Source organism: Brachyhypopomus gauderio, chromosome 16, assembly GCF_052324685.1.
Source record: "Brachyhypopomus gauderio isolate BG-103 chromosome 16, BGAUD_0.2, whole genome shotgun sequence".
In the NCBI taxonomy this organism is placed as follows: Eukaryota; Metazoa; Chordata; class Actinopteri; order Gymnotiformes; family Hypopomidae; genus Brachyhypopomus; species Brachyhypopomus gauderio.
In genome coordinates this window covers 14,133,392-14,154,331 of record NC_135226.1, presented here as the reverse complement: position 1 = coordinate 14,154,331, position 20,940 = coordinate 14,133,392, and the positions used below count along the sequence as shown (strand labels likewise).

Here is a 20,940-nt window from a genome sequence, read left to right as displayed (position 1 = left end):
TCTTTTGGTTCATTTAGATATATGATAATAGTTTGTGAGACAGAGAGTCAGAAAGGGAAAGTGCATATTTGGTGGCTCTTCGCTGTTCATCACACCACAATGCTGCTTCTGAAAGCCGGTAATCAGCCTGCACTCACACTGATGGACTTGTGTCACAACCACTATGAGCATGCTCCATCTAACAGCACCACGCCTGCTCACACACACTCTTACCCAATCATAATCTCCAGTTTGATCACCTGGGATCCCAGTCTTCAAGAAATGTAGACTCCCTCAGTGATGTTTGCTCATGGACGTCATCACGTTCACTCTGCCATGTCACACAAGCTTTGAAGGTACTGGAAGACTTCAACAGGAGTCCATGATTTCCGTGGTTATCATCAATGACAATACGATACTGGAAGCAAGATGCACACAGCTATCACTGTTGCAGGACATGTTTCATCACTTTGTTTCATTGGCATACTTCCTCTCTCATCACCAGCACAGTGCACTCCATGGTGACCTCAGCACTGCACTCCACACTGCACTCCATACTGCCCTCAACACTGCCCTCAACACTGCACTCCACACTGCACTCCATACTGCCCTCAACACTGCACTCCACACTGCCCTCAACACTGCACTCCACACTGCACTCCATACTGCCCTCAACACTGCACTCCACACTGCCCTCAACACTGCCCTCAACACAGCACTCCACACTGCCCTCAACACTGCACTCCACACTGCCCTCAACACTGCCCTCAACACAGCACTCCACACTGCCCTCAACACTGCACTCCACACTGCCCTCAACACTGCCCTCAACACTGCACTCCACACTGCCCTCAACACTGCACTCCACACTGCCCTCAACACTGCACTCCACACTGCCCTCAACACTGCACTCCACACTGCACTCCATACTGCCCTCAAAACTGCACTCCACACTGCCCTCAACACTGCCCTCAACACAGCACTCCACACTGCCCTCAACACTGCACTCCACACTGCCCTCAACACTGCACTCCACACTGCCCTCAACACTGCACTCCACACTGCCCTCAACACTGCACTCCACACTGCCCTCAACACAGCACTCAACACTGCACTCCACACTGCCCTCAACACTGCACTCCACACTGCCCTCAACACTGCACTCCACACTGCCCTCAACACTGCATTCCACGCTGCCCTCAACACTGCATTCCACGCTGCACTCCATACTGCACTCCACACTGCCCTCAACACTACACTCCACACTGCCCTCAACACTGCATTCCACGCTGCACTCCATGCTACACTCTACACTGCACTCCACACTGCATGAAAAAAGTGGCATGCAAAAGCTGAAACCATGAACTTTGTGACCCTACATTTCTGATTCTGTTATTTTTGTTTTTGCACTCCACACTGCACTCCACACTGCACTCCACACTGCCCTCAACACTGCCCTCAACACTGCACTCCACACTGCACTCAACACTGCTCTCAACACTGCCCTCAACACTGCACTCCATACTGCACTCCACACTGCACTCCACGCTACACTCCATGCTACACTCCATGCTACACTCTACACTGCATGAAAAAAGTGGCATGCAAAAGCTGAAACCATGAACTTTGTGACCCTACATTTCTGATTCTGTTTTTTTTTTGTTTTTGTTTGTTTGATTGTTTTTGTTTTATGCTGCATTTGCTGCTGAGCTCAACACAGCAGAAAATCGCAAGTGCGCTGCACGTTCCATTGAAAATTATGCGCTCCAACATGCAGTGCTGAGCTCTAATGAGGTCAGGGTGAAAGCATCTTTGGCGTGTCAGCGGCTCCCCTCCCTCCTAGACCAGTCTTCATGTTGTCTTAGATCTACATCTTCTCTGTGCAAGTTGTCTATGGGTATCCCTCAAGGTTCAATGCTTGGACCACTTATCTCTCTGTGAGAAACAGGAAACAGTATGACTGTTACAGTGATGACTCTCATCACACCCTTTATTCCCTTACTCATCATCATAAGGGAATTAACGAGTATGTTTTCCTTCCACACATACTTTCTTCAAAAACATCTTGATTTGTATCTTGGAATGCTTACTTAACATCTCAGACATCTCATCATGGGTGGCTGCCTATGAGTTAAGGCTAAACCCCAGGGAGACAGAGCCTCTACCTATGTCTTTCACTACCTACCCATTCCACTGTAGGCTTGTATCCTTCGAGACTTCCCTGACCTTCCAAAAATGCTCAAAACCTGGGCGTGGTCTTGGACACTAACACACTCTGCTCATGGTAGTATCACAATGCAGACATCCTGGTTCCTTCTCCACAGCCTTGGAGAAAAGGCCAGTTTCCTGAAAGGCCTCTTGTGCTTTCTCAATACCGTGTCATCTCAAGACTAGACTAGTGGAACTCACTCTTAAACCTACTCCCCCTCGTGCCTTCAGACCCTCACAACTGATCACCACACCTGTACATGTGCTCTGTGGCTTTCTGTAGCTTCAGAGTCAGCCCTGATTCTTGGCATTCTTGACCTGCTCTGAATCTCGAACCCTTCGTGCTTCAGGTACAGCTCATCTTGAGCCATCACCTTCAAGGAGAAGCGTACTTCAGGACCAGGAACCCAGGTGGCGGAACAAACCACTGTGTCTGTAGTCTTTTCTGTCTTCAAATGTACACTGAAGACCAATCTCTTTAAAATACACCAGATAGATAGATGAATGATCATGGTTTTACATGTGTGCGAGTGGTCATGGTGGTTTTGTGTGTTTATACATGTGTTTACTTGTGTATGCTATCATCTATATGTTTGTGTCCAGTTTTATTTTGGTTTAAGCAAGTCTTAAGCCAATCACATTCAGTCATGTTGTGGTGTGACCAGCATTCTCAGGTAGACCAGGCAGTAAATACATATACACATAGTAAATACTTTCACACACAGTAAATACATGCACATGCAGTAAATACATACATATATAGTAAATACTCACTTTCCCTAAGCAAGTACAGGGAATTTAGGCATCATCTATGTTTTATTGAATACTTATAAATATACATTGAAACTGCTAAGCAAAATTAGTTGAATGAGATAATCTACAGGTAAATATCATAATTTCTACACCAACAGACCTAACAGTGAATCTTTGCCACATAACTACTGCACCATGCACAGACTTTGTCAAGGGGGTGTCCTGAGGTGTCTCAGAAGGGCCCTTTATAGAGGTGTTTGCAATGGGACTCAAAAATGACACAACATAATTGCAGTGAGTTTAGCTCACTAGTCAGGAATACTTTTCCCGAATTTCGGAACATCGTTGCTTAAAACGTCACAAGGTTTTGTCAGTTTTCAATAAACCTCACATCTCATTGTCTTCATCCAGGAATCCGATGGGCAGGTCTGTTTGTGTGGGTTTTTTTTCAGCGCCCTCTTCACAACTCCTCTCCCTCGTGTGTTTGGTTAATGTTTGCCATGTTTGTGTGTGTGTGTGTGTGTGTGTGTGTGTGTGTGTGTGTGTGGGTGTGGGTGTGGGTGTGTGTGTGTGTGGAGATCGCTCTGGTGTATCCTATATACATATGAAATAGATATATATGAGTACATATATATGAAAAAGCTCAATTCATATGCACAATATGGAATTGTACGTCAATTTTTACTATAGCATATGAATTTATCTTTGTCCTGTTGTCTTCTTAAATTGTAACCTAATTTTACACCACTTAAGTTGATTTGTCTTAATGCTAAAAATTGTTTATATATTATTAATATATTACATATATAATAACTGAGCCTCCATGGTTCAGCATTTACAAAGTTGCCCTTAAGACCGCATGTCATTTCCTGCAATACCCTGTTTCAGTTGATTCCACTAGATGGCGCACTCCAACCACTGCTAACCTACAATGTTTGTATGGATCAGTAATGTGTTCTCTGTTTGCAGGGATTACCCGGTTCTTTAGGGAAACAGGGCCTCCAGGGACCACCTGGTCCCCCTGGTATCCCGGGGCCTCCTGGGGGGAAAGGACAGCGTGGATATGAAGGATTCCCTGGTGCAGCTGGACTAGCGGGAGACGTAGTAAGATGTGAACATTTATCTAACCTTAGCAACCACTAGCTTAATTCAGCAACAAGCTATAATGAGAATGATGATGCAACAGAGGATGAGGGTGAGGATTCAAATGATGGCTCTGTGTTACCATGGCCGCTACCTCACCGGAGAGGAATATCTGGACACAATTATTGCCGTCCATCTTTCCTTCCTGCCTATGTGAAATTATGATCAATGTGGAGTCGGAGATAAACACAATATGAATTGAATACAAATCAGTACCAGTACCATGTATGTCAGTACCAGAGTTTTTTTTTTTGAGTGTTTTGAGTGTTTTTGAGTGTTGCCTTTCACTGTTTCTTGGAGCTAACACATGTGCTCAATTAGGGAGCTCACATGTGCACACTAGCCGGTAGTCGGAAGCCCTCCTGTGTTATATCATACTGAACAACATGATGTCCATATTATCAACACTGTATGATTTCATCTGTTTCAGGGTCCCCAGGGAATAAAAGGACATCCTGGTGATCAAGGGAAAGATGTGAGTGTGAACATGCAGTTTTAGACTGTAGATGATAACCCAGTGCCCATTATGGATATCACAATAAATGTCCTCTGTGTAATAAAAATATATATTTAAAAAGTATTATGAGACAGTAATTTTATTAGAGAATTATTTTACTTTATTTCATAACTACATCACACTGCTTGTAGCAATGAATATGAGTACTAAGTATAGCAAAGCTTTAGAATATGTAGGAACATTTCAATTTGTGACGGGCAGGGAGTGCGAAATAACATTGAAGCGATCATGCCAAGTTTCAGGGAAAAAGGAGGTTTTAATGTAGAGTGTGCAAACCAAAAACCCGTGACTCGATCCAAATTAAGGATATAATGACCAGCGGTCAACTGGTACAAAGACAAGACATATATAGACAAACAAACGACCCTCAGGTGAGACGGATTGCGTGCTCCGCCCACCTGAGGGACGTACACAACACAACAACAAGACAACTGCTGCTGTAGACAGAGGCGACCAGTAGGGGGCTCACTGTACTGTGACACAATTAAACTGATAAATACATATACATTGATATTAAATATTGACAGCACTCAAGTTAAATAAAGATGCTTTTGCAGCTATCCTTGCAAAATACAGCTAATCAGAAACACTAATAATGTTCTTGCAGAAGACCAAGTTCGTGATGTCAGAGCTGTACTGTGCTGTTAAACCTAATTTTAGCAACCTAATAGCAAACTAATGTACTTCAGTGCCCCCCCGAAAAGCAGCTGAGGTTATCAGTGTCTTGCAGTCATGTGGCATTGCGTGGTGCTGTCCATGGTGCTGATACACAGTCTGCAGTGGAGCCCCTCCGTGCAAATGGCCAGATAATATGTTTTAATTCACTTTAATTCACTTTAATTCACTAATGGTAATATGATGCAGGTTGCTGCCCAACCTGTAACCAGAAGAAAAAAATTAACCACCTTGTTGTTACCCCATTGTAGAAATGATGCCCTTCAATCGAAAACCAGGATTTGTAGTGTTTGCCATTTACGATGTGTGCAAAGTTCAGTGACCTCTCTCAGCTTCCAACTTTGGTTTTGTATCCCAGGGTCATCCCGGACAAGCCGGCATTGAGGGGCCTCCAGGATTAGATGGCTGTAAAGGATCCAGTGGTGAACCAGGAGTCCATGGCCCTCATGGGTGGAATGGCGCTCGAGGACAACCAGTAAGACAAACCTGGTGCACTGTGTCTGTGTTTCAGCACGCAGGAACATCAGCATATATATATAATATATTGTATACATTATAAGTTATATGGTATATATTTATAATGCCCTTGTTGCTCTGTGTAGGGTCCAAAAGGACAAAAAGGAGACAAAGGAGAACCTGTACCCAGAATGATTTGCCATCCTGGTCCACCTGTCAGTGGAATTTAATGAATACTACAAAAGCTCCACATTGCTTTTTTTGTCTTGCTTTTTTAAATAAAAAGCACACCTAAACAAATAACACAAGAGTTCCTTAAGGATGTGTGTTCTGCTCACTTTTTGACAGGGTGTTGCTGGACCACCTGGTACTCCTGGACCTTCAGTGAGTATGAACCTTCTCAACTTCAAGATTTACCTAAACATGTTGAACCAGGTGTATGAAAGATGAAAAAGACAAACCCATGGCATGTTGTCACTTTCTAGGACTTCATATGCAGTTTTTATGTATGAGCATAAATGTAGCACTATTGAAACCAAAAATGGTTTCTGAAGTCATGTAGTCCAGTACACGATCCCAGAGTGAACGCGCAGTCCAGGAGAATCTGCGTCTCACCGCGTTTTCAACAAACAGTATTGTCTGTTTCTGGAGATGTCTTATTTAATATTCTAGATCTAGGAGTGAGGCGTTCAGGAGCATCTTAATGTTAGGGTCAGTAGTTCAAGAGTAGTAGAGAGAAAGAACTACAGCAAGCTCAAAAGGATGATGCTCTTTATGACAGTACATGTAATGGAACATTCGTATGAATGTTTCCTTTTAGATTTTAAAGAAATCTACTAAACATCTCTTTGAGCAACCCATGAGTAATTTACACTCAAGTATAAGATAAGTACTGAGGATTTGTTTATGTGTCCCTTTGTCATATTTTGGAACAAAATGTTTTTTTTTTCTTGTTTGACAGGGACAAATAGGAGATTATGGCCCTCAAGGTCCCCCAGGGAACCCTGGAATACCTGGATTACCGGTACAAAATTAGTTCTAACTTCCATTTTGTTTGGCGTTGTATTAGCTTCACTTGTATATGTATTCGTTTGTGACATCCTGAGTCAGAAGTGTGAGTGAGGAACTTGAGAAGCACACAAAGACAGGGAAGACGTCTCTGAAGAGCAGGCACCCCACAGCGTCAGACAGCTAGGGACCATCAGGGCAAAGTACTGAACCCAGACACATCCGGGGACTGAACAGAGTGAGGGCAATGAAGAAAGGGTGTGGGTGATTAATAATAAATGGGGGACTAGGACCCCGGCACTGGATGTGTGCTGGGAATGGTTGAACTGGTCTGAGGGTTGGCTGGGTACCGGCCGACGCACAACACCTTTTCATACAGGTACAATATAGCTGAAAAAGCAACTATTTAGGCTTAACTGTGTGCATAAATAGCTTATTATTATTCAATTATTCAAATAAAATTAATGAAACTCAATAAGAGACAAAAAAATAAAGATCACGCAATTAAAAACAATGTTAAGAGATGTAGTTCTAGCTACTGAGAGTGTTGTCTGAGGGAGGAGAGGGACGTGATGTCAGGTCATTGTAGGATGTCCTCTTAGGACGTGTGGGCTTAAAGAATACACAGCTGCTATAGCTGTCTAACTCCATACCTCTGTCCTACCCCCCAATCCCTCCCTGCCTCTCTGTCTGTCTCTCTTTCTCCATTTCTGTCTGTCTGTCTGTCTGTCTGTCTGTCTCTCTCTCTCTCTCTCTCTCTCTCTCTCTCTTTCTCGTCTTTCTGCAGGGTGAAGATGGTGCTGCTGGCACAAGAGGGCCTCCAGTGAGTCACACACACACACACACACACACACACACACACACACACACACACACGCATCCCACCCCCCATTGTAAACTGTCACTCGTCATTCTGGTCATAGCTAGGGGGCAAGCTAACACCTTTGTCCCATGTACAGTGAAGTATTTTATTTGGCACATGCAGGCACAGTAGTTCAGATGTGATGCTTCACATCTATTTATTATTTAACCACCGCATCTCCACCCACCCCTTATGGTGAATGCAATTTGCCAATTGAGTATTTCATACCTTGTTCATTTAAGAAACCTGTGTGTAATTACCATTGTTTTCCATCTGTGCTGTAGGGAGACAGAGGAAGATCGTTACCTGGTCTGAAAGGAGAAGAGGTGTGTGAAGGATAGAGATGTGTGTGTGTGTGTGTGTGTGTGTGTGTGTGTGTGTGTGTGTGTGTGTGTGTGTGTGTGTGTGTGTGTGTGTGTGTGTGTGTGTGTGTGTGTGTGTGTGGGTGTGTGTGTGGGTTTCTACATGTGTGTTATAGTGCCATGCTGCTTTGCTGCTTTCCTTTTCTAGGGAGATGTGGGGATACAGGGCCCTCCAGGCCCGTATGAAGTAGTCGAACCCCCTGAAGAGTTACACCGCAAAGGAGACAAGGTCTGACCTCTGACTGGCACTAGCCATATCTGTTAATGACAAAGAGCTCAATATTACGATAATGTTATTGATATTTTAACACTGCCACACAAATGATATAAGGTGATGAAGGACCTCTGTCCGATATGTACTGTAAATCTGTAAATAACACAGTATAAACAGGCTTGGCCAATACTGCTCCATGGCAGCCAACCTTTCATCCATGGATGGATGGATGGATGGATGGATGGATGGATGGATGGATGGATGGATGGATGGATGGATGGATGGATGGATTCAGTGGAATTTGTTTTGATGAATATGACCAATCATCATTTTACTTTTTAAGGGTCAAAAAGGACCTCAAGGCTGGCCTGGAGCCCATGGCAATCCTGTAAGTATGTGTGTCTGTCTGACGTGTGTCATCTTTAGTCCCATGGGACTACAGTCACTACAGCTGCATTTTGTTTTATTTAGCAAAATAAATGCTAAAGGCATTTTTGTTTCATGAGTCATTATTAACATGTGTTTGTCAAAGACAGAAGCCATTATTTTGCCATGTATTTGCTACCGATGCAGCCTAGTGCCTGTGCTTCTGTAAGTGGCCAGGAGGGGGTGCATATGCTGTGGATTTTTGTTACTTCACAAGATAGTCCTACAGTTTACAGTGTAGAAACACTGCACACTGCCTTTAAAGTGGCTGTGATTGGTTTACAGTACATCTGTAATTATAGATGCACCAAGCTTGCTAGCAAACAATCGGTATCAGCTGATAAAACAATACATTTATATAACTGTCCAATTTTTAGTAATAGCTAATAGTTGGTGCTAGGAGGTTCATGTTGATCAAAAGAGAGGAAATCTCAAGAAATTACACCATTCAACACTATTTAAGTGTGATGTAACTTTAGATAAATAGCCACTGATTTCACATCATTGTGAAATATTGATTTCACATAACTGTGTGTCACCTGTGTATATAAATGATTTGCAGTCTTAATCCTAAATAATACCCATATTCCACATAACCATCATTGTTACAAGCCTCAAAGTGACTCTACTCCTCCGTCAAGCAGCTTTGGTAGGTAGTGCTGTGATTGACTGGTGAGGTCTGTCATTGGTGTTTATTAATGTGTGTCATTGTCAGGGATTGAACAGACCTCCTGGGGAGAAAGGAGAAAAGGGTATCATCGGATTCCCAGGAGCCAGAGTGAGTGTGACATATTATACACATATTATGCATATTATACCTCCACATAACAGCAGGACCTGCGATGGCTTATTCTGCAGATTCTAAAAATGTCTAACAGTTGTGTTCTAGTGTACATGTTTGACTTATAACACACTCTCACCTGTTCAAAGGGAGACTCCGGATATCCGGGGCATACTGGCAGGCCCGGCACTAAGGTAATGTGCTACGTTTATGCGTGTAGATGTGTGTGTGTGTGTGTGTGTGTGTGTGTGTGTGTGTGTGTGTGTGTGTGTGTGTGTGTGTGTGTGTGTGTGTGTGTGTGTGTGTGTGTGTGCATTAGTGAGAGCCTCGTATTCATGTAGATGTGCCCTGTGTTGACAGGGAGAGGATGGTACCCCCGGTCTCCCTGGTCTTTTTGGCAATCCAGGACCAAAGGTTTTTTTCCTCCTAAGATGCTTCTGTATAATTATCTCAGGATTACATCCTGTTGTCATGTCTGTATTTATTGTACATAAATGATGTGTGGTTAACACTGTGAAATGTCTAACAGGGATCTCCAGGAGATCCTGGGACTAAGGGCAAAACTACTTATTACCGCTTCAATGTTACAGGTAGGACATTGAGCATCCACACATTCATTGCTCTGCTCTGCACTGTGTGATCACTAAGCCCATTCAAGGAATATATATGAAAAATGTACAGAATGCATTTGAATAAGTGTTGAACACTGCATTGTCAGTGTTTTCCTTTTTAACTGGAAGGGTAGATGATTGAGATTTCACAGTCATGGAGGACTTTTGCTTTGTAAAGGGAAGGGTGGATGATTGAGATTTCACAGTCATGGAGGACTTTTGTTTTGTTGTGCTTTTTAGGCCTTATTGGTCCTTCAGGCTTCCCTGGGCATCCTGGCCTGAAAGGAGACCAGGGATACATTGGCCTGCCCGGACTCCCAGGACCTGCTGGAATAATCTATCCAGGTGAGTGTGCCTGCGTCTGTGTGGGAGAGGGTGGAAAGTTCATTGCTTTGTTCTCCATTTGTTATGTGATTGGTTTTTCCCAGTACATGATTTCTTTTATTGCTGTAAGTGTCATTTAAATTAATTATCTTATTCTTCTTGTCTTTTGTGCCCTGTGCGCTCTATTCTTGTTTATCTAAAACATTCTGATTAAGTGTTTGTATGAATCATTTTATACAAGTAAAATTGGCATGACTTTAATTTGTTCCATTACATGTACTGTCATGTAGCTGATATTATTTACTCCCTCACTCCACCTGTCATTCTCTCCTCTCCTCTTTTCTCCTCTCCTCTCCTCCTCTTACCTTTTCTCTCCTCTTTTCTCCTCTCCTCTCCATCTCTTTGTTCATCTTTGATTCCTCACTCTCAGGAATCTCGGGCACGCAAGGTGTGGTGGGCATATCTGGGAGTAAAGGTCAGAAAGGAGATCCCGGAAGGACAACCAGGAATGACCAGATCCCTGGGGAACCTGGGAAACAGGGGCCTCTTGGGCCTAAAGGGGTTGAAGGCAGGCCGGGCCCCCCGGGTGAGTGAACAGGAGAGGAGAGAGTCTCTCAGGACTCTCTCTTTCTCTCTTACCCTGACCTGTATGGCTGTGGAAGTCTCAGATTTAGAGATCTGGTCTACTCTCAGCAATATGAAGCAATATGAATTTATAAAGTGATATAGTAATTATACATTGTTCTAACAAGGGTTAATTAAAAAATCATTAAAAACATTATCTCTGATTGGCAAAATAGCCCTAGTCTGACTGTTCATTTCAATCATTACATTCAGTTGTTTTTTTTATGTATGTTTATGTACTGTAATGGGGAGTGAGTGACAGGCAGGAGAAGAGCACACGAAAAACACAGGGCAAAAGGAAAACCAGGAAGTAAAAAGCAAAACAAAGACACGAGAGATCGGAAAACAAAGGAGGCAGGGATGCCAGGGAGGGGCAGTTTTTAAATCTCAGTGAACAGTAGATTATAATCTTCATCCACAAAGAGGAGGGCTGATGGTGTGTGAGTGCCGGGTGCTAACTGAAATGTGCCCTGGGACAGCTACAGTAACACAGTTATGACCATGTCTCCCTCCCGCCACTTCTGGAATGTCCTTTGCATGCTGCATGTTGATGTCATAAATCTGCAATCTCATTGCATTATTTATGTTTAGCTTCTGCTGACATAATAATCAGATATTGCACTGTGGTCAGAGCATGTAGTGTATGCATAAATAGCCATCAATATGATAGTTCCATATTGATGATTTCTTTGTGTGTCATCATTTGCAGTGTCTGTCTGTGCATGTTTTTGTCTCTGTCTCTTTCCGTCCCCCCATCCCCGGGTACTGTGACGTCATGGTGTGTCTCATGTTGTGCATGCGATCAACAGGTTGTGGTGAGCACATCTTTTCACCTTCATCAGTAACAGCAACATCATTTTGAAACATTGTGAATTTGTTAAGGATATAAAGTGTCTAGTTCAGTGATGTGAGTTTCATTAGTGCTGTATATGTTCATCTGCTTAGATCTGAGATCTAATTACAAAAGATTTGTAATTAAATATTTAAGAGGGTTTCTGAGTTTATATGGTTGACTGCACGCTAACTAGAGACTCATTATAGCTGTGTGTGTGTGTGTGTGTGTGTGTGTGTGTGTGTGTGTGTGTGTGTGTGTGTGTGTGTGTGTGTGTGTGTGTGTGTGTGTGTGCACTATAGGGTACTACTGTGTTACTGGTTTATCAGGAGATCATGGAGATGATGGACAGAGGGGCCCTGCTGGCCTGAAAGGCATCGTGGGCCTTAAAGGTGAGAGTGACCCCACATTCCTCCAACATACTATCACACTTGTGACTACAGTCTGCGTTTGCGAACCGTCTGCCCCAATATGAACTTCACGACATGGGGCCTGTGGGCGAGGTGCGGGCACACCAAACATCTGCTCAGAATGAGACAAACGCAACATGAAAAGCAAAAGGAGGCCATGTGCAGGACAAAGGCCAGAGGTGAGAGGGGGGACACGTGCGAGTCCCGAACTGCGTGTCCCGCAGAGGCTGATGGGATGTGCTGAGGATGGGGGCATGAGGGAGTACTCAGCGAAAAGAAAAACAACCAACCAACAGTTGCACAGAGTGAACTAGGAAGAGGGTGGCTGGGATCAGGAGTAGAATGGGCAGTGTGATTGGTGGGTGCAGGTTGGTGATCAGCGTGTGTAGGGGCGGCTGATTGGCTGGGTGCAGGTCTGGCCGTTGCTGTTAAAGGGATGACGTTTCACCTGTGTGGTTGGTGAGGCTGTTTTTGTTCACTCTTTTACCTCATATGTGCCCGTAAGACATTCTTAATAAATGACTCACACAAGTTTTAGTTTGAAAGGGGAAAAAATCTGATTTTTATGTAACTGCACTTTTTTCAGGTAAGCTGAAATGTTGTTTTTTCATTAAACTACAGCTCAATGACAGTTTAGTACATTACAGATTTCTTTGCATTTACAATGTTGTAAACTGCTGACTCCTGCTTGCATTTTGAGAACATTTTGATGAACTATGCTTAATGGTACTGTCCTTGGTGCTGAAAGGTTTGCTCTTTCCTGTGACCACAAGGGGGCCATACACTTTTCACACATCCCACATTTCACACCACTTATATTTATTTAGATATATTGAATATTAAAATATGTCATCTCAATGAATGTCAGTGTAAAAGTATGTGTTGTGTGATGAGAGTGTGCTATGTGATGAGTGTGTGTTGTGTGATGAGTGTGTGTTGTGTGATGAGTATGTGTTGTGTGTGTGCTATGTGATGAGTGTGTACTATGTGATGAGTCTGTGTGTTGTGTGATGAGTGTACTATGTGATGAGAACTATGTGATGAGTGTGTTGTGTGGTGAGTGTGTGTTGTGTGATGAGTGTGTTGTGTGATATGAGTGTGTGTTATGTGATGAGTGTACTATGTGATGAGTACCATGTGATGAGTACTATGTGGTAAGTGTACTATGTGATGAGTGTGTGCTGTGTGATGAGTGTGTGTTGTGTGATGAGTGTGTGCTATGTGATGAGTGTGTACTATGTGATGAGTGTGTACTATGTGATAAGTGTGTGCTTTGTGATGAGTGTGTGCTATGTGATGAGTGTGTGTTGTGTGATGAGTGTGTGTTGTGTGGTAAGTGTACTATGTGATGAATGTGTGCTATGTGATGAGTGTGTGTTGTGTGATGAGCGTGTGTTGTGTGATGGGTGTGTGCTATGTGATGAGTGTGTGTTGTGTGATGAGTGTGTGTTGTGTGATGAGCGTGTGCTGTGTGATGAGTATGTGCTATGTGATGAGCGTGTGCTGTGTGATGAGTGTGTACTATGTGATGAGTGTGTACTATGTGATGCGTGTGTGCTATATGATGAGCGTGTGCTGTGTGATGAGTGTGTGCTGTGTGATGAGTGTGTGCTGTGATAAGTGTGTGCTATGTGATGAGTGTTATGTGATGAGCGTGTGCAATGTGATGAGTGTGTGTGATGTGCTGTGTGATGAGTGTGTGCGATGTGATGAGTGTGTGTGATGTGTTATGTGATGAGTGTGTAGTATGTGATGAGAGTGTGCAATGTGATGAGTGTGTGTGATGTGATGAGAGTGTGCGATGTGATGAGAGTGTGCGATGTGATGAGTGTGTGTTAGGTGATGAGCGTGTGCGATGTGATGAGTGTGTACTATGTGATGAGTGTGTGCTATGTGATGAGTGTGTGTTATGTGATAAGTGTATAGTATGTGATGAGAGTGTGTGTGATGTGATGAGTGTGTACTATGTGATGATTGTGTGCTATGTGATGAGTGTGTGCTTTGGTTTTCTAGGTGCATACGGGGGTTGTGAATGTGGTCCTTCCCCCATTTTCTCCGGACCTCATGGGGAACCAGGTGATCCTGGCAAGCCTGGAGATCCAGGGCTGTATGGTAATTCTGGTCTTGTGGGAGATCGTGGTTTGCCTGGAGATCCAGGAGAGAAAGGACACATTGTGAGTAAATTACTCTCAGGGTTTGCATGCTTTGTTTATGTTAGAGAAAGGCAGAGAGATAGATATTAGAGAGAGAGAGAGAGATAGATAGATATGAGATATATATATAAGAGAGAGATAGATATTAGAAAGAGAGAGATTAGAGAGAGAGAGAGAGAGATAGATATTAGAGAGGGGGAGAGATAGATATTAGAGAGAGAGAGAGAGAGAGAGAGGGAGAGATAGATATTAGAGAGAGAGAGAGAGATAGATATTAGAGAGAGAGGGGAGAGAGAAAGAAAAAGAAGAGAGCTTTATTCTGAACATCTTGTTCCATCCAATGACATACATTTATGTGTTTGTGCATAAATGTTTCATGTTAGGTTCCCTCACAGATTTTGTGTGTTGTGTGATCTGTGTTGTGGGTTGTGTATTTCCCAGGGCCTTCATGGTACTTCAGGTCCCAAAGGAAGAAAAGGAGAAAAGGGGAATTTGTATGTGATGAACACCAAGGGTAAGACACACACCCAGTGCTAGGCTTACACTGAGTCTCGTATGTATTTAAAACTAAATAATTCTGTACCATCCAACTGAAGGTGAAAAAGGAGCTAGAGGAACATGTGGGCCAACTGGTTATCGTGGCCCCGATGGTATTGAAGGGGATAATGGAAGTCCTGGCCCTCCTGGACATGCAGGTCCACAGGTGAGTGAGCAGGAAGTCCCAGTGTCCCAGTCAAGCTGAGTAGAACTGCACACAATGGTGGTCTTCTCCTTCACATTGATGTTTGCATTAATGGCTAATAATTGTGTGGGCTGGTGGATAAATCATTGGATGGATGTATCAACAGGTGGATGAATTCGTAGGTGGATGCATCAGTGGGTGGATGATTTCAGAGGTGGATGTATGGGTGAATGTATGGGTGCATGATTGCATAGTTTGATGTATGGATGAATGGATTCATAGGTGGCTGTATGGATGGATGAATTCATAGGTGGATATATGGGTGGATGGATTCATAGGTGGATGTATAGGTGGATGGATTGATTCACCTGCTAACTGCCTCACTGCTATTGTCTGCCCTTGTCAGGGTGTCAGTTATGCTGGTTTCCCTGGCAACAGGGGACCTCCAGGAAACCCTGGCTATAGGGGCCCCAAAGGGTCTAGTGGACCACAAGGGTCAGGGGTTCCTGGACCAATCGGTGTACGAGGGCAACCAGGGAAGCCAGGATCACCAGGACCAACAGGACTGACCGGACCTAAAGGGGTTAGAGGTGAGGTCCGAAAGTTCACCAGCAAGACAATCAAAGTAATAACTCTAGTGTCATCTGTACTAGTCATCTATATCTATACTATCTAAACAGGTATATATACCTTTCCTGTATTGCTTTGTTTCCCAACATTATTCTCCTACTATAACATAATCTGGGTGTGATTTCCACTTTGTGGTGATGCAAAACACATGGAGCCAATGATGTAAAACACACACTGACAGTCTGATCACGACGTAAGAGTGCAGATTTCATATCGAATGAACAGAAGAGTCCACGCTCAGTGCAAAGGTGCATGAATGGTGCTACATTAATAATGATCTTCATAATGGACACAGTCTGAAAGCATGACGGCTGTGTCATGGTGTATCTGAAGCCCACTGCCCCTGCTCACATGGATGGCTAGTATCAGACATGTATCAGACACATATCAGACAACGTAAGAGTGAAGGGGGGCTACACAGTACAATGGCCTTGTAAATAATAAATTTCAGTTAAATTTAAATTTAAGTAACTTTTAATGAATGTTCAATTAAAACAATCATTCAGTTAAACAAAGTGAAGAAGTTCGGAAGAACATTTAGAGCACGATGATACGATGACTGCTTAGCATGCTTGTTTTATGGGGTCATGTGAGCTCTCACTCTCAGAAGGTGTTCAAGATCCCGTAGACTCATCCTGGCTTTGCTCTAGCGATGAAGATGTAAATTTCTGAACAGCTCCTTTACTATATTGTTATACCCCTGTTTCTTCACAGTGTTAGCATTTTTCTCCACAGTGTTAGCATGTTTCTCCACAGCATTAGCGTGTTTCTCCACAGTGTTAACAGGTTTCTACAACAGTGTTAACATGTTTCTCCACAGCATTAGTGTGTTTCTCCACAGCATTAGCGTGTTTCTCCACAGTGTTAGCATGTTTCTCCACAGCATTAGCGTGTTTCTCCACAGTGTTAGCATGTTTCTCCACAGCATTAGCGTGTTTCTCCACACTGTAAGCATGTTTCTACAACAGTGTTAGCATGTTTCTACAAGTGTTGGTCAACTCCCACCTGCTGTCTAGTTTCTCCACTGACATGACAGGAGGGGGATGACAAGTTTCCTTCTGTTATAGCATTATAGTCCCTCCTGAACAAAAGACCACTAGGAATTTTTTTACTTCCATAGAACCTAAACTCTGGAGTTCCAAAGAATATATGATTAGTGCAAGTCGTAACCCAATGTGTGGATGTTATGTTTTTTTTTTTATATTAGCAATGCAGGAGTTTTTAAATCCTAGTTTTTAACCAGCTTTTACCTAGTTAACTAGTCTTGCTTAGTCTGGCCTATACATATACTAAATATATTCTAAATATATACTAAATATATTATATTTCATTTTGCACTGAACAGAGTAATCAACAAAACGATGCTATGTCCAAAACGGTTTTATGTCATGCTTTGTCACCTGCACATGCCTGTGGATGGTCACGGCTTTACTGGAAACTAAATTGATCTATCCCAGCATTATCCTTGATATATGTGCTATTCATGAACTGTTTAGTGGTGATGTGTCAGAGACGGTTTTATAAATTTTTCTGGGTGGAAAAAATATGTGCACCTTGCTCTCTGTGCAGGTGATACACAGGCCTTTGTATTACCCCAAGCTGGGGAACCTGGAGCAAAGGGACAGATCGGCCACCAAGGTACAGTAGCTACAACACAAGAACCAGCATGTTGATTAACCTTGTGAGAAACATATTCTCATCAGTGGAGTTTTATAATGTTACATGAACACTAAAATCACTGTCTGAAAGAAAATGTTGTGTAATGCCTTTATGTCCTGTTCAGGTTTCCCAGGTGAGCCTGGAGCTCCAGGGCTTCGTGGGTACCATGGACCAAGTGGACCTCCAGGAGAGAAAGGCCTTCCTGGTTATCCAGGGCCTGTTGGACCTGCAGGTAGAGACTACATTGACATGGTTTTCATGCAGCCTTTACTCTTCTGTTTCCAGTTTTGCTTTTTCATACTTTGTTCTGGGATAATGTAATGCGAGGGGGCAGGCAGGATGCTGGGACAAGGGTACATTCAATAGTGCTTTCATATAGCACAAAAGCTGCGCAGTCGGTTCTTAGCGAAGACGTTCAAATAGTGCCACACACACGAAGCGAGACTCAAAGACAAGCGACGTTCACTACACAGACACACATTAAATAAACGAGAGAAGTGCAGTGCATAACGTTGATGAGACGAGCCACATGGGTGATGGATGAACGCACGCACATTGAACCACACCCAAAGGAAATACATACATGGACATAACCAGACGTAGACTACACTTACACGCACCCAAGGGAAGGAGACAGGGGCTGTACTGTGACAGTTCATGTAAAGTTGAAGGGACTATTTCCTGCTGTATTTTTAAGTATTCCCACAAAATTACAAGAAAATTATTTGGGCATTTTACAGAATTTATACCAGCTACCAGTTTTGGCTGGCAGTCGGTATTATGTAAGCATAATCTTCAGCGAAGTCAATTTAGAGATGTAGTTGTGTGACACCAGTTGGTCTTTCTTTGACAGGGACACCTGGCCCTGATGGACTAACAGGAGACACTGGACCTTTTGGGAGAAGTTATGCTGGGCGTCCTGGGAAAAAAGGTCTTCCTGGACCCACAGGGCTTGAAGGACCTACTGGAAGCTCATTTGTAGGGGGGCCAGGGCCCAGGGGTCCTCCTGGTCCCGACGGACGCCCCGGGCCTAAAGGAATCCTGGGTCCCCCAGGGCCACTAGGGGCAGATGGTACGTTAGACGCAAACTGACCTTAGCTTCCATTTCTGTGTTAGCTCGATTCAAGTGAGTTTGCTTACTCGCATGAGTATTGAGTATCGAGTATCTTACACTCCACAGCCATAGGTGTCATTTATGCTGGGAAAGACGAGCTTATGTCCCCACCTCTTTCTGAAATGGCAATAATCCCCCAGTATTTATTCAGTAATAATTCGAACAGTAACATGCTTGTCGAAAATAGTACAACAAATATATTTTAAAAAACTATGTTGTTGAAAAGATGACACAAAGTCTTTATTGAGCTGTAAAATCTTTTGGGAACATATTCCTTTATTTCCTTAGTTAATCCATCCTTTATTTATCCACTATATTGTGCCATTATTATCTGTGTGGGTATATATGTAACATTTCAAAACTATACATGCAGCCATTATAAAACTAATGAGGATTTCTGTGGCCTTTCACAATGATTCGAGTAGTACAGCTTCAATAAATATGTTATTTACGTTTTTTAAAGTGTGCCTTAATATCTGTGAAATATTTTTTCTTTGTTATTATAAAGGGATGTGAGTACTTACATTACGGGGGTACTGACACTTTTCAGAAAATCTAAAATTTAAGTAACTAGTTTGAAACCAGTTTATAATTTCATTGTAACTACGCAACTAAATCATGACAATGGTGCAGTTATTAGGATTGAAACATTCCGGTATTATTTTACAAGACAAATATGGCATATATTCTGAAGCAATGCCTACTGCGTTCAGGCCAAACCAAATAGACCCAGTTAAACACTGTAGGAGTTACAGTTATATCAGTGCTGGTGGAAAATGAGCTGTACAAGTCTACCCGTCGGATCTACTCATATCTGTCTGAAAGGATTCTCTAAATAAGACTACACCAGTTGGGTGGTCCTGTGTGTCCAGATGACAAGTAGACATGATACGGTTATAATACCCATGTGTATATGAATGTACACAAATCTTTAATTATCTGGGCCTGTCCAGGGGTTCCTGGTCAACCTGGATTAGGTGGTTTGAAAGGAGAACCAGGAGCCAGTGGCCTACCAGGACTACAGGGGCCTAGAGGGCCACGTCCAGTGGAGTGTCCGGATGGCTCCATTGGCCACATGGGCAAGAAAGGACCCCCTGGCAACCTGGGCCACCCTGGTGAGCACAACCCCCCCCCCCCCCCCCAATCCATCAGTCTGAAGATGTTCAGCATCACAAATGCAATTTGAATAGGCAGCATGCATGTGTTCTAGAATGCACTGTGGGTATTCACAGGTTACTGTGGAGACAAGGGACTAGTTGGTCAGCCTGGCCCCCCAGGGGTGAGGGTCAAAGGTTTGGCGGGGAAATGTGGCCCCCCTGGCGTTCCAGGACCCGCTGGTGTGCAGGGCAGTGTGGGAAATGTAGGGGACCCCGGGACACCTGCTGGAAATGGGCCGAAGGGTAAGGACTACAGGGCAGGAGAACAGCTTTTCAACTGTCTGCAAAGTGATTTTACCACAAGGCCTCTATAATGTTAATGATCAACTTACATGGGGGTTTTGGAATCTCAAGTGAGTGGTGTGATTCGGCTTGTTGTAAACAGCTGACTGGACATGTCTTAGTAGACATAGTTAATAAGCTAACTTGTGTACAACATAATACAGCCACCAACCTGAGTCCACACGTATGATGTCATGATGTTATATCACTCAGGTTTGCCTGGACCACCAGGTATGGATGGTGCACCTGGTGGTGTAGGTGAGACTGGGGGTCAAGGATCTCGCGGCTTGAAAGGCGACAAGGGGTACGATGGAAGGCCAGGTTGTCCAGGGGAACTCGGCCTCAAAGGAGAAAAGGGTATTTTTTCATACAACTAGCAGAGGCTGCTGTGACTCGCTGACGTGTACCAAGCCACCTGAACAGTACAGTTACATGCTGTACAGTTACATGCTGTACAGTTACATGCTGTAGAACAGTACAGTTACATGCAGAACATCAGTTAGCATATGCAAGTCTTTAACTACCCATTAGTCTGTTTCTGTTCATTCTTTTTCTTTCTTAGGTTTATATATTCTGCTTAGTTTAAATTTTATTTCCATATGTTGTGTACATATAATGACCAACCAGAACAGGAGCTGTGGAGGTTTTCATATAAGGGTCAGGCAGAAAACATGACAACACTTACTGCTGCAACAAGTTTCATTCCAAATTTTAAAGGATGTGAACTTGGTTGACACACCATCATATTGTCTTCCTTTTAGGAAAAGCAGGAATTTGCGGGCACCCTGGAGAGGTAAAAGCAGTTCTAGTAAAGGGGTGTAAAGGCCTGCCAGGGGACCCAGGAATGACTGGTGTCCCTGGACTGAGAGGTAAATAAGACACACCCAAATCTCACTCAGGGAGTGTTTTTGCGAGTGAAGTCTGCAAACACTTCCTCTCTCCATATCTGTCCTGACTGATTCTTCTCTACAGTGCCGTCACTTTGCATGTTGCTAGTGTGCTTGATGCTACTGGTGGCATGAAGCCCCTTCAGGCTACACAGACCGTGAGACTCACCATTGCCCCTGATGCAGGGTGC

The 20,940-nt window shown here is 43.5% G+C and overlaps 1 protein-coding gene across 1 annotated transcript in view; it reads left to right on the top strand.

Annotated features, from left to right (window-relative positions):
* The window catches only part of col4a4 (collagen, type IV, alpha 4), a 46,415-nt gene that overhangs the window by 15,422 nt on the left and 10,053 nt on the right, over positions 1-20,940 (top strand). Inside the window, exons 5-32 of the mRNA XM_076975844.1 lie at positions 3,910-4,044; positions 4,514-4,558; positions 5,634-5,750; positions 5,878-5,946; positions 6,080-6,115; positions 6,693-6,755; positions 7,527-7,562; positions 7,886-7,927; positions 8,112-8,192; positions 8,521-8,565; positions 9,319-9,381; positions 9,534-9,578; positions 9,745-9,798; positions 9,914-9,974; positions 10,236-10,340; positions 10,750-10,905; positions 12,078-12,167; positions 14,199-14,359; positions 14,780-14,852; positions 14,935-15,041; positions 15,427-15,610; positions 17,220-17,288; positions 17,434-17,541; positions 18,163-18,381; positions 19,377-19,538; positions 19,656-19,823; positions 20,076-20,219; positions 20,624-20,731. Coding sequence (XP_076831959.1) covers positions 3,910-4,044; positions 4,514-4,558; positions 5,634-5,750; positions 5,878-5,946; positions 6,080-6,115; positions 6,693-6,755; positions 7,527-7,562; positions 7,886-7,927; positions 8,112-8,192; positions 8,521-8,565; positions 9,319-9,381; positions 9,534-9,578; positions 9,745-9,798; positions 9,914-9,974; positions 10,236-10,340; positions 10,750-10,905; positions 12,078-12,167; positions 14,199-14,359; positions 14,780-14,852; positions 14,935-15,041; positions 15,427-15,610; positions 17,220-17,288; positions 17,434-17,541; positions 18,163-18,381; positions 19,377-19,538; positions 19,656-19,823; positions 20,076-20,219; positions 20,624-20,731 — 2,746 coding nt within the window. The remainder of the gene's footprint in view (positions 1-3,909; positions 4,045-4,513; positions 4,559-5,633; positions 5,751-5,877; positions 5,947-6,079; positions 6,116-6,692; positions 6,756-7,526; positions 7,563-7,885; positions 7,928-8,111; positions 8,193-8,520; positions 8,566-9,318; positions 9,382-9,533; positions 9,579-9,744; positions 9,799-9,913; positions 9,975-10,235; positions 10,341-10,749; positions 10,906-12,077; positions 12,168-14,198; positions 14,360-14,779; positions 14,853-14,934; positions 15,042-15,426; positions 15,611-17,219; positions 17,289-17,433; positions 17,542-18,162; positions 18,382-19,376; positions 19,539-19,655; positions 19,824-20,075; positions 20,220-20,623; positions 20,732-20,940) is intronic.